This window comes from Stegodyphus dumicola, chromosome X1 (assembly GCF_044657685.1).
Source record: "Stegodyphus dumicola isolate Sdum_Otavi_A_Nest chromosome X1, ASM4465768v1".
NCBI lineage: Eukaryota > Metazoa > Arthropoda > Arachnida > Araneae > Eresidae > Stegodyphus > Stegodyphus dumicola.
This window is the reverse complement of record NC_140780.1, coordinates 250,090,341-250,104,718: the sequence shown is the minus strand read 5'-3', so window position 1 is coordinate 250,104,718 and position 14,378 is coordinate 250,090,341. Positions and strand designations below refer to the sequence as shown.

The 14,378-nt window shown below is 35.9% G+C and overlaps 1 protein-coding gene across 1 annotated transcript in view; it reads left to right on the top strand.

Moving 5' to 3' along the window:
- Nucleotides 1–1,247: 1,247 nt before the first annotated feature.
- Nucleotides 1,248–14,378, top strand: part of LOC118205570 (ganglioside GM2 activator-like) — a 32,885-nt gene continuing 19,754 nt past the window's right edge. The window contains exon 1 of the mRNA XM_085807438.1: nt 1,248–1,430. Within this exon, the coding sequence (XP_085663564.1) occupies nt 1,349–1,430 (82 nt within the window). The 5' untranslated portion in view covers nt 1,248–1,348. The remainder of the gene's footprint in view (nt 1,431–14,378) is intronic.

Below are 14,378 nucleotides of genomic sequence, written 5' to 3'. Positions count from 1 at the left end.
TTTTGTTGGAGCAAAACGCAAACTTATGGAATTTGAAAGGCTTGCTAGATCTGCAACTTATAACCAAAATTTTAGCAGATATTTGGGTGATAATGGCATTAAATGGCATCTAAATGTTCCAGGTATGAGACATATGGGTGGACTCTGGGAAGCTGGCATAAAATCAACCAGTTTGATCAGCACTTACAAACTTCAAGTAGCAAACGGGAACAATAACTGGCTCACCAGCGGTCGAGTGGTAAAGTCGCTGAACACTGGTAGTTCGACCCAGATTCAGATATCGAAAAGCATGGGCTGGTTGCATGAGCGTTCTGTGGTTTTCTTCATGTGTAACGTGGCTACCATCCAGTTTCCCTTAGACAGTCTTCCACTAAGGCCTCTTTCCACTTTGGCAGATAACCTCGCTTTGCCATAATCTAACAAACCAAAATAAAAGCAGTATTACAATAACTGCCCTTCTCTCCAGACAGACTGGTTTTAGTTCCCATAATCAACTCGGAGGCTTTTATTCCGCAAGGCGTAGGTTACAGTTAGCATGATTAACTTTTAAGCTCTCTCTCTCCGTATTCTTAACTTACATAACTTTCCAGTTCGAGCGAATATATGTGATGCAAATGAAAGAAAAGATAGGACAGTGTTTAAATTAAGCTTATCTGTTAGTAAAACTTTACTGTAATTGTGTAAAAGTGTCTCAATTTTAGATATGTTTTAAATTTATTGCCTGTAGGTTCCTTACTTTTTGATTTCTTTTAGTACTATTTTACTAAAAAGGTATGGGAAAGAGATAAGCATTTTTTATTTGAAAAAAAAAAAAATTAAAAAAACCCTCTTTTTATGACGTTTTCGTTTAGTATACAACTCAAATTTTAGATGAGTTTATTACATAAAGCTTTAAATGCGAAGTTACTAGGGTCAGAAAGTTAACTATAGGAAATTCTCCCCATAGTAATCCGAAATCTTCATTATAAGAAATATAATTTCATTTTGTATAAAATGAAAAGCAGAATCTCAAAGTTGCAAAAGAATGGGCAACAGAGTAAGTTACCTTACTTATTTAGGAATATTTTTTTTTTAATTGAGCTAGCACACGTTTTCATTACTTGAATTTTTACTAGCTATGACATTGCAGATAATTTTCTAACAATCATTATATTCTGTTGCATAAAAGTAGCAAGGAGATAAAAAGGTCAAAGTCTTTAATTGATATAGATTTTCAGATAATTCTTTGTAGAATCAAAAAATAATGTGTGTCACATGAAAAGGTTTATTTCAGCTAAACAACTGTTACATATAAATCCTTTACTAGTTTCCAAAGCTTAACAGTTATTTAAGAAGGAAAGTTTTCAAAATGTTATTTTTTCTTTTATTTGCAGCCACTCAAATATGCAGCCCTGATGTTGTTTTAGGAAAGGCAACTTTTGCAGATTGCGGTAAGTTGCTATGATTATTAATCAGTTCTGAAAATTGTTTTCATTTTAAGCAGCAAGAAAAGCTAAATCAAACAATTAAGTCAAAGAGCATTCATTACAATTCTAGTCTTCATTCCAGGATATCTTTATTTAAAAATGAATCATGGTATAATTTAATGCCATTACTAAATTTTATTTCACTTAACAAGTATATATCTCGCAGTTGAGTACCCGTTTATAAGAACCTGCGAAATTTTAAAACAAAAACATAGGAAAGAAAAAGAGGAAAGAGCTTTTATTTTTGAATAAGTAACGATATATTTATATTTGTTTTGAATTTAAGTAACATTCTCAATGAAATTAATTAAAGTATTTAACTGTATTAGAAAAGGCAACTCTGTTTCTGCTTAAACTAGATTAAATGTATCTGACATACTCTGAAAAAGACAGTAATCAGATAACAGAGGCAAAGCTTTGTTCCTTCAGTTCGTAAATTATAATAGATGTTATGGACAAAGAACCTAATCAATGCCAAATTTCTTCTAACTTTTGGCCTCTGAATCCAAAAATAACCTCAGTTTTCCTCTACCACGTCAGCATTTTAAGCTACAGGATACCCTCTCGTTGTCTCAAAAGTAATACAAAATATGCATATAAAGAAAAATAAAGCTTGTAGTGTCTTTATTATTATTTCTTTTTTAAGCAGGAGACGTGAAAAATGTGCAATACCCTCGCCGGGGCTCGAATCCTGAACCTTTCGAATATGAGCCGAGCATGTTTTCACTTACATCACGAAGGCATGCGGAAAAAAGGAAGAAAATATCTTATATACCGCCGTTTTTAAAAGGCGACTGTGGATTAGGGGACCTAGTCGCCAAATCCTGGTGGTGACAAGTTATCATCCACCACCCTTTTAATCTGGCAGTCACTTCTAGAAATAATTTTTTTTTTTTTTTTTTTAATGAATACACGTTCAGTATGCTTCCAATTACACCACAAAAGCATACAGAAAGAAGGGAGAAAATATATTATAAGCTTACCAAATATATTGTTTACAAAGAATAGTATGTAATGTGCACTGGTGAAATAAATTAAGAGAATTTGCATATTTTATGGAATTGCATGAAAAGAACTGAACTGAAGGGAAAACCACTACTTCTAGATAAAAAGTCATATTTTGTACGGCAAATACGTAAGCGTACACGTGTGTGTAGACTAAGCCAACAGAAAAACAGGTTTTATAAGCGCGTGGAGGGTAAAAGACGAATTGCGTTCGCTAGCACACCTTGGCGAATTTCTTGGTGTTATCTTGCAACAATCGGTTAAATTCACATCGGAACGGTAAAAATGAGTAACCACCAACGTTTAGATGTTGGAATGAGGTGGCGAATGGTGGGGAGGTTAGAGGCAGGGCAATCGCAAGTCCAGATATGCAGAGAGTTTAATTTAACGCCCAGCGTCGTGTGTAACCTATGGACACAGTTCCAGAGTACCATCGAGAGAAAGCCTGGGCAAGGTCGACTAAGAGCCACGACGGCCAGAGAAGATCGCTATTTGTCCATTATAGCGAGGCGTAACAGAGGGACTACAGCTTCTCAGCTCTCTCGGGCCCTGTATGCAGCCACAGGAACCAGTGTAACAAGGGTGACCGTTTTCAAAAGACTGAACCAGAAGACCGGCTGTTTGCGTCCCACTCACGTCTACGAACAGAAGAGTCCGATTAGCATGGTGCAGGCAGCATAGTGATTGGAGTACGGAGCAATGGGTGACCGTTCTGTTCACTAGCGAGTCCCGTTTTAGCCCAAACACCGATTCTCGGCGTACTTTCACATGGAGAGAGCCAGGGACCCGCTACTTACCCTCCAATGTCCGCGAAATCAACAATTAATGGTCTGGGCAGGCATCAATGTTGGATGGCAGCACACCTCTCCACATCTTTGACAGAGGCTCTGTGACTAGTGTGAGGTACAGGGATGAGGTCTTGGACCCCTATGTTCGCCTTTTCCGGGGTGCAGTGGGCCCGAGTTAATCTTACAGGATGATAACGAGAGGCCACATCGAACTCTTCTGGTCAACGAATTTCTCGAGAGTGAGGATTTTCGCCGGATGGATTGGCCAGCCAGGTCTCCAGACCTCAACCCTATACAGCATGTCTGGGACGCTCTCGGGAGGGCAATTGCAACTCGCAACCCCCTCCGAGAACCACCCAGGAACTGAAAACAGAGTTGCTGAATGAGTGGGACCAATTGCCACAGACACTGATAAACTGCCTTATTTCCAGTATGACATCACGCTGCGAGGCCTGTATGGCTGTACCCCTATTAACCCATTTCTTTGTGTCTTCTGCAACTGCTTCTTTGTGTCTGCATTTCTTTGTGTATTCAGACTCTTTATGTCTTCATACTCCCATGAGTGCTACACACGAACATGTGTGTCTATTATAACTGTTGAATGTTTATTTTGTTTGTATTATATCAACCTATGTTCACACCAAATTTTATTAAAATCTGTCCAGTAGTTCTGGAGATCACAGATCAAATATGAAAATTCTCTTAATTTATTTCACCAGGGTATATAATGCCGTACATAATTACTGCAAATTAGAATTTGTTCATAGAAATAGTAAGGTTTTTTAACCAAACGGTAAACGTACATATTAAGGCAAAACATTTTCTCTTATAGCTTTTCTAAAGTGTTCAATCTATGGACATCCTCACTTAATGTTCCAACAGTAGCCAGCCATCATATGTACATCGCATCTACCTTGGTACCATGCCTCTATGACCTTCAAATCCTGGTGGAATCGCTCACCCTTCTTATCACTGACTGCACAAAGATTTTTCGGAAAGATATCAAGATGGCTATGTAAAAAATGTAATTTAATGTTCAAGTTGCAGCCAAGCATTTTGAAGCTCCACAAAAGCTGGACAATTTCACTGTAATTCTATGCTCGTGTATTCCCAAGAAAGTCTTTGACAATGTTTTCGAATGCCAACCAAGCATTCTTTTGTAGTTCTGTCATTGTTCCGATGAAATGTTCATCTTTAAGGAGCTGCCGAATCTGTGGACCATCAAACAAACCGGCCTTTGTTTCCAAATGACAGGCTAGGAAATGTAGAAATGAGATACTTGAAACAGTCCACTTCAGTTGGCAATGCTTTAGCAAATTGCTTCATGAGACCCAGTTTTATATGGAGAGGTGGAAATTGATGTACAATGTTTGGATCACCAGGTTTCAAGTCAGATCTCGGCGGCCAATTCGACTGCACCCAACGCTTATTAAGATTTCTGCTCCACGTTCTAAAAAAAACTGGGATACTTGGTATATCCATATTGCTACCCGAGGAGGAAGAAGACTATTTTAAGCTCAACGCAGGTGATCCAATGGTGCATATGATATTGCAACAAATCAATGGCTCTCTTTATGTCTTCATATTCTTCACACAAACAAATTGAATTGCCTATTGAGACTGCACCAAATAAATTTCCATTGTGGAGGAGGACACATTTTAAGCTCAGCTTTGAGCTATCGATGAAAAATCGCCAATGAGTTGCGTTATAGACTGAAATTCTCAATTCTTCCATTAAACCATGTAGGTTGTGGCAATACACAAATCCATCATCCCTTGTATTGCAGAAGTATCATAACTTGTATTGCGAAAGTATTGCAGAAATGCACTTTCTCTTGATCGCAAGTAGGATACATCAGCTTCTTTTTCAAGCAAGTTTTTCTTATGCAGTCTTGATACTAACAGTTCTGAAGCTTATTTTGGATAGTCCGAAATCTCGTGCCAAATCATTCAACTCATGTTGGTCAAATCCCTTACGAACGGAACTATCTTCAGTTTCAAAATCTTCGTCGTTAGGGTCAATTCGATATTCACCAGAATCGTATTCCTGTACTTCCAAAGAGGTAGTTCTTTGAAAACTGGTACATAGAGAAAAAACGTGATGTGATAGAAGAAAACTAACTACAGATTTGGAAATCCACATTCCTATTTAACTCAAAAAGTACTCAGAAATCGAACTCAACAGAAATTGTGCTATAAATTGTTGGAACCGTGTTTTTTAATATAATGGGTATGTATTTCAGCTACAGTTTCAATCTGCTTTTGAATTTTATCATGATTTATTAGAATTAAAAATAATTGGGTATTTTTTCGTGACGTAAATTGCAATTTATACTGTTTTTCCTTTTCCCTTTTTTTGGGAGATTGTTATTTGTTTTTGTTTGTGTAGGTGTGCGTCAATAAAACGTGTGGTGTCCTCAAAAGGTTCTTAGAAAATATAGAGTAAAATTATGTTAACTTTAGAGAACTAATAAACATTGAATTATGCACAGAAAGCTCTTAAGATCCGTAAAGTTTGCGGATTTGCATACAAATTTTATCATTTTTCTTATATGTAATCTGTACAAACGGAATTTTTTAAAATCAGTAGAAATGAAAAATGAGCAATGCTCTCGCCGGGACTCGAACTACGGACCTCTCGAATACGCGCCGAGTGTGCTGACCACTACACCACGAAGGCAAGCTAAGAAAGCGGGAGAAATACCTTATATACTCCCCCCTTTTAAAGGGTGACTGGGGATTAGGTGGTGGAGAAGCTTCATTCAGTCCCGATTCAGTCCTAGTTATTTTAATAGTAAAATATTTCTTTTTGTGTAATCTGAGTTCATAATAATGGAAGAAAAAATTAATTCGTTAAAGCGTGAAAAAGCTACCCTAAAGGGTAAAATCACCCGCTTAGACACCTTTGTAAAATCGGTGGTTGAACCAATAAGTGAAGATATTATAACCGAATTAGAAGTAAAATTAGAAACTGTGTGCACCGTGAAAAGATGTCTAGCGGAGTTACAAAAGGATTACTTCAAATTGCCTCTAAAAGTGGATATTAGTGAAACAGAATCTGATTTAGAAGAGATGGAGATTCGTCTGGAAAAAAGCGAAGTAAGATTAAAAACATTCTTACATAAATTAAATGTGAAACTTTCTGTGAAAAGTACTGAGAAGGGTAAAATAAGTGTTAATAATTGCTCTAAAATAGCCCCAGATGTAAAGCTTCCAAAATTGAGTTTACCTACATTTACTGGTAATGCTTATGAATGGATAACTTTTAATGATTTATTTAAGGCTGCTGTGAATAACAACGATAATTTGTCAAAAGGACAGAAGCTTCAATATTTATTATCAGCCCTTAAAGGCGATGCACTCCGAGTCGTAAAATCAATCCCAGTTTCGAATCAAAATTATGAAGTTGCTTGGTCACTGTTTGAAGAAAGATTTTCAAATCATCGAGAACAGGTTTTTGCCCACATTAAGCGATTTATGTCAATTCCACCTATTCACAGTGAATCTGCTAGTGCTTTACTAAATTTAGTTGACATTACTTTTGAATGCACAAGAGCGTTAGAAATTTTAGAACACAAAATTGATGGGTTTGCTGACACAATGTTTGCGTATGTGTTGTTACAAAAATTAGATGCTTCAGCAAAATCATGATTCGAACGCGAATTTGGTAAGAAAAATAATGTTCCCAAATTGAGTGACTTAATTGAATTTCTAAAAAATCATGCAAGAACTTTAGAAGCGTCTAGAGTTTCTAAGAACACGAACCAAAAGCATTGTTCTAAAGGTGCTGTATTGTTAACTAATGTCAAATCATCTAAGTGTAGTTTCTGTTCACTATCAGTGAATGATAAGGTTGAATTTCTAAAAAAGCAAAGATTGTGTTTTAACTGCTTTTTAAACCATAGTGTAAAACAGTGTTCTACAAAATTTTTATGTCCTAAGTACGGTAAAAAAACATAACACCCTGATTCCCTTTAAGTAAAGAAATAATAATTCATCCCATGGTGTACATTCTCAAAAAGCATCTTACTCAGCGAATAATGCTAGTGAAATAAATATTTCAAGCGAATTAAATCCGAACGCGATTAGTTTCGAAACCAAAAATGCGACTCCCTCCATAAATCAGTCATTTGTCGGTACGAGTTATGAATGTGAACATAAATCCTTCTCGCCGCCAGGGTAAAGGTTTCCTTTCCAAGGTCGAAAAACTTACACGTTTTTGTCTATTGCTGTGATTAAGGTTCGAATTGGAAATTAGGAAATAATAAACATTTTAGCAATTCTTGATCTAGGCAGTCAAGTCAGCCTAATTCGAAGGAAATCGCGGATATGTTTCAAATAAAAACACAAGCCATAAATGCTCCTATATCTGGCCTGAATAATTCGATTCTAACTGTTAAAAGTAAGCTAGGAACATCAGTGGAAAATTCGAATGGATACTTTAAAAGAAATGTTGAATTTTTAATTGTGGATAATATTAATGATCTTACTCTTTCAAAACAATCGGACGTTGGGAAAATTTGTTTTCCAACAAATATTTGTTACGCTGACCCAAATTTTTATTGACCAACCAAGATTGATGCTCTTCTGGGAGCTGATATATTTTACCTGCTGCTCCAACCAAATCAAATAAAATTACAAGAGGAATCTATTGTGTTGCAAAAGACAGTGTTTGGTTGGGTAGTATGTGAGTCTATGAATTTAAGTCAACAAAAGAGTTATCATTGTGTATTAGTAAACAATTTCGAAGATTTAGATAATCAATTAACCAAATTCTGGGAGTTAGAATCCCTTGGTATTAAAGATACCGAATTGAGAAATGAGGAAGATAAGGAAGGCTCTAGAGATGTTCAATGAAACAGTATGTTTTAAAGACGGACGATATGAGGTTGGGTTACCTTGGAAGAGAAATTGGGAGGAGCTTAAAAACAATTATGATGTTGCAAAAAATCGACTTGCGAACCTTGCTAAGAGAATGAAACGTGATAATTCCCTTGTATTTAGAGTATTGTGATATCATGAATAATTATTTGAGGGAATTATTGAGAAATTGATGAGCCCAATTAAGGAAGTGAATAAACCTCTATATTATTTATCCCACCATGCATTTGTAAGACAAGAGAGTTTAACTACTAAAGTAAGGATTGTTTTTGATGGAAGTTCTCATGAACCAGGACAGTTATCTCTAAATGATTGTTTATATCAAGGAGTTAATTTAAACCCAAATATATTTCATTTATTGACATTCTTTCGCTTGAACAAGATCGCCTTCTTGGCAGATATAGAGAAGGCTTTCTTGCAAATTTCTTTACGTGAACGAGACAGAGGCGCAGTGAGATTTCGTTTCATTGACAATATGAATAATATATGTGAATATAAATTCAAAAAGATAACTTTTGGGGTAAACGTAAGTCGCTTTTTATTGGTAGTAACTATTAAAAACCATATAGAGAAGTACAGAAAGGACTTTCCTGCTACAGTACAAATGCTTGATACCTGTTTTTATGTAGATGACCTTATCAGGTAATGACGCCATTCCGTCTGCTTTTGAAATTTCTAAGAGTGCCGAAAAAATAATGAGAGACGCTGGGATGCCCTTAAGGAAGTGGATTTCAAATTCTTTATAGAAAAAGAAAGAAGAAAAGGTTAATAAAGAAGTGGAAAGCTATGGGATTTAAGCAGTTATGTCCAGAAGATTTAAAGGATAAATTACACAGAGTTCTTGGTCTCTTACGGGATCCATGTAGTGATTACCTGTCCTTAGAAATTAATAGTTTGCTAGAATATCTCCAACAGGAAAGGAAAACCAAATGATTTCTAATAATGGCTGCTGGAAGAATCTTCGACCCGCTGGGTCTAGTGACTCCTTTTACTATTCGTTTCAAGTGCCTGTTCCAGGAGATCTGGCAAAGAAAACTTTCTTGGGCTTATATCAGCTTTACCTCCTGATATAAGCAAGAAGTAGATGAGGTGGTGTAAAGAAGCTCTACAACTTAAAAATTTAAAGGTTCCGGGATACAAAATACTTGGTTCTCTTACTGATCAAGATGCAACTGGAAATTCATACATTTTCGGATGCTAGTACTAAAGCTTTTGGAGCAGTTGTTTACGTTAAGTTACAGGTTGAGAATAAAATCTTAATCAATCTTATGGCTCCGTTAAAGAAGCTGTCATTGCCAAGACTTGAGCTTATGGGTGCTTTACTTGCGACAAGATTAGCTAGTGAACTGAAACCAATTATTGACAAAAAACAAATATCGAAAAGTTTTTTTTTTTTTTTTTTTTTTGGAGTGACTCGAAAGTCACCTTATACTGGATTCGAAGTCCAAGCAAAAAGTGGAAACAATTTGTATCAAACCGTGTGAAAGAGATACAAAGCTTGACAACTGAGGTTACGTAGCATTATTGTCAAGACAAGGCTAATCCAGCTGATTTACTTACTCGAGGTGCAAGAAGTGATTCTCTTCTAAATAATTCAACTTAGTGGACTGCACCTGCCTTCTTAAGGAAATTATTCCTGAGCCTCCAAAACTTAGTGTCACTGAGGATGAGTATTTTAATGAACTGAAAAAAAGACTGTGATAATATTGACTCTTTGAAACTTTTTAGTATAACAAAGGACTTTAACTTTTTAAATCGTATTTATGACTTAAGTAATGATTTTATGCAAATTTTACGTGCTTTAAGTATTCTTTTCAGGTTCATCTATAATGCAAAAAACTTGAGTACCAAAAGGTCAGGATATGTAACCGCTGCTGAACTAGAGCAAGCAGAGATTTTCTTAATCAGAGAAGTACAATCTCAAAAATTTCCGCCAGAGCTGAAAAGTGTATCTAAGGGTGAAATAGTAGCCCCCAATAGTAAGCTAAAAGGTTAGCCCCTTTTATTGATAAAAATTCCATTATTAGAGTTGATGGTCGCCTCCAAAATTCTAATCTTGAATTCTGTAAAAAACATCCTGTGGTGATTCCACCGAAAAATTGTTTAACAGAATTAATTGTAATGTATTTTCACAAAAAATGCTTTCATGTGGGACAGCAAACTTTATTATATTATGTGAGAGAAAAATTTGCCATCAGTGAGTTGTTTGTTTTAAGGCAAATCCTTCTACTTCTTCTCAGTTAACGGGAAATCTGCCATCAGAGCCTGTTAATGAAAATTTTGCATTTAATGATACAGGAATCGATTTTTGTAGACAAAAATACAAAAAGCCAGCGTAAGGGTGTATTTATTTAACAAAGTTTATGTTGCCGTATTTGTTTGCCTCGCAACCCGTGCAATTCATTTGAAAATCGTAACAGATCTAACGACGCAAACTTTTATTTCCTGTCTTAAAAGGTTTTTTCACGAAGAGGTAAGTCTAGAAAACTTTTTACGGATAATGCACAAACATTTGCAGGTGCGGCAGCAGAATTAAGGAGAATGTTTAATATGGTGAATTCTCCAGATGAACTTCTTGCAAGATAGTCATCTTCCGAAGGTATTGAATTGAAGTTCATCCGTCCGAAGGCTCGCAATTTTGGCGGTCTTTGGAAGGCTGGCGTAAAGTCATTCAAATACCATTTGAAACGTGTCGTGGAAAATACTAATTTAACTATAGAGGATTTTTTAACAATTGTGATATAAATCTAAGGGTTTTTGAATTCACGCCCTCTTTCTTCTATGTCTTTCGATCCCAATGATTTTAGAGTTTTGCCCCCGGACACATTTGATCGGCAGAGAAATCACATCTATACCCGAGCCTAATTTACCAAGTATCCCCGAAAACAGACTTTCCAAGTGGCAAAAAAATAACTAATTATGCTGAAGAAATTTGGCAGTTGTGGCGAAAAGATTATATTAGTAATTTACATCAAAGATCAAAGTGGCAGTTTGATAAAAATAATGTTAAAGTTGGAACTGTTGTGCTTATAAAGGATGAGAATCTTCCACCAACCAAATGGTTGGCTGCTAGAATTGCTGAGATATTTCCTGGTAAGGACGGAAAGGTAAGATTTGTCAATTTACGGTTACCAGAGGGAAAATTTCTTAAAGGAAGTAGTCGGCACATATGTATCTTGACAACCAATAGTTAGACTATATGGTATTATTGCAATTGTGGTGTATTCATTATGTTATAATTATTTTCATTTAAGTTGTTATATAGTGTTATTGTAATATGTGTTTTATTATTATATATATGGAGGCGTGGTGGTTATGTCTTGGTGTATATCCTTGAATTGACATGACTCGTTTTCTTTAAACATAACTTTTATTCACACACACCATAACTTTAAACACAATAAACACTGAAATAACAGAACGAATAACAAAATCACAAAACTAAAATTCAAACATCCTATGCTGCAGCTAAGAGCGAAGTGAGTGAGTTCACTGCCGCGCTAGCAGTTTTTACATAAACTACATGACGTGGATTGGCGCACGCAGTCGAACATTAGATTGCCACAGAGTATCCCCCCAGTGACACAGTCACGACACAAAAGGGGTTGGCTGTAAATTTCCAATTTAAGATATGCACATTCAAATAACAGTTATACTTTAAAATTGTACGTACAAAAAGAAATACAAATATATGAATAGTAATAATACATTTACAATTCTGATTGGAATATATACCCATACAATGCATAACTTAGTTAAACAGAAATAATGAAAAGTGAATAAGCATTTTATATAACTCTATACGTATGCAAAAAAAAATCTATTCCAAGTATCTATACATTGTAACATTTGCAGCAAACTACAAGAGAAAACTTTAATCATATTACAGTAATTAGTTTTTTAGGAAAATGAACACGACGTCCACTTCGAGTAACTACTTGCTTTGGAACAATTTTTGAGTCTTCGCAGACTTCTTGTGGAAACTGAGGAATTACAGGTGAATTTATACATTCTGACAACATATATGCTGGTTTTAAACAATCGATTGTAACTGTAGTCGTTTTGTTATTTACCTCAATAATAAAATTTTTATCCATTCGTTTAAGCACGGTATGAGGACCAGTGTAAGGTGGAGTTAGAGGTGGTTTAACAGAATCGCTACGCAGAAATACATGAGAGCAGGTTTGAAGTGCTGGTTGTACATAAATTGTTGACTGAATGTGCCTAGAGATTGGAATAGATCTAACTAAGTGCATGACTGATCGAAGTTACGACACATAAGATTCAGTACGCGATACAATATTTGTAGCATTTAGCATATCTGACGGTAATCTAAGTGTAGTACCGTAGACAAGTTCAGCGCAAGTAGCATTTATATCTTTCTTAATGGCAGATCTAATACCCAACAGAACAATAGGCAGAATTTCAGTCCATTTTGGGTTGTTATGAACCATAATTAAACTTTTAAGTTGCCTATGAAATCTCTCAATCAGTCCATTGGACTGAGGATGATAAGCAGTAGTTCTAATGCGATGTGTACCCAAAAATTTTCATTAAATCATTAAATAAGTGAGATTCAAAACTTCGGCCTAGATCAGTTGTTATTGATACCGGGCAGCCAAATCTTGCTATCCAGTTATGCACTAACACTTTGCAAGTCGTCTGAGCTGACATGTCGACAGTAGGTATGACTCCTGGCCATCTGGTAAACCTGTCAATAATTGTCATGCAATAACGGTTACCTTCAGACGGTGGAAGAGGACCTATGAAATCAATATGGATATGTGCAAATCTTGCATCAGGCAAGGAAAAGGTACCCCAACGGTGATTTCGTATGTCTATGAATTTTAGAACGTTGGCACTGTAGACATGATTGAATTGCAGTTTTAATAAATTTCTTCATATTAGGCCAAAAATAGCGCTTAGTAATTAGCTTTGTTGAAGTTGAAATACCAGCATGAGAAAGACAGTGAATTTTCTGAAATATTTTATAGCGAAAAGATTCAGGTATGAACGGTCGAGGTATACCTGTGTCCATATTACAGTAAAGAGTAACATCTTCTAAAGGGAAGTAATGTTTCTCAAGTTTAAAAACTGGTGAAGATTGAGATAAGTAATTTTGAATTTCAGAGTCCTGAATTTGTGCTTCGGATAACTTTTTATAATCAACGCATTGATTGATCAGATACTGCATCTATTTCTACCCTAGATAAGGCATCAGCAACGATATTGTCACGACCTTTGATGTATCGTATGTCAGTGGAAAACTGGCCAATAAAATCAAGATAACGAAGTTGTCGTGGAGAACATTTTCGGGCTTCTGCTTAAAAGCATATATTAAGGGCTTTCGGTCAGTGCAGATTGTAAAGACCCTGCCTTCAAGCATGTGCCGAAACTTTCTAATAGACAAATAAATTGCCAATAGTTCTCGATCATAAGTTGACCATTTTCTTTGGCTTTTGCTGAGTTTAACGGATAGAAACGCAATGGGTTCCCAAACTGAATTATGCAGTTGCATTAATGAGATACCAACCGCAGCGTCCGATGCATCAGTACAAAGTTTCAAAGTTGCACTAAAAATTGGGTGTTTGAGAAGGGTTGCCTCAGCAATTGCCTTTTTTGCATTTTCGAATGCTTTCTCGGCTTCGTCGTCCCATTCGAAAGGATATTCTTTTGTTTTGCTTGGTTGTGAAGGTTTCCTTTTATTAATGCGGCCTTCCAGTAACCTATTCAAGGGAGCTAAAACATGTGAAGCTCTTGGGACAAAACGTCTGTAAAAATTAAATATGCCAAGAAATTTCCTTAACTGTGTTAATGTGTTTGGTTTAGGAAATTTTTGAATAGCTTCTACCCTCTCGGGTAAAGGTTTTAAGCCCTGTTCAGATACATGAAAACCCAAAAATTCCAAAAAAGTTAAACCAAAACTGCATTTAGATACATTAAGTCTTAACCCATAATTACTTAATCTTCCAAAAAGGGCTTTTAATTGTATCAAATGCTCATTTTCGTCTTTTGACGCTATCAATATATCGTCGACAAAAGCAAATACTCCTGGCAGCTCGCGAGTTATTTCATCAATAAAGCGTTGAAAGGTTGCAGCTGCATTGCATAACCCAAATTGCATTCTAGTGCTCTCAAAATGTCCAAAAGGAGTGGCAATAGCCGTTTTATGGATATCAGAGGGATAATTGGATTTTGGTGATATGCTTTAACCAAATCTAATTCAGAAAATACCTTT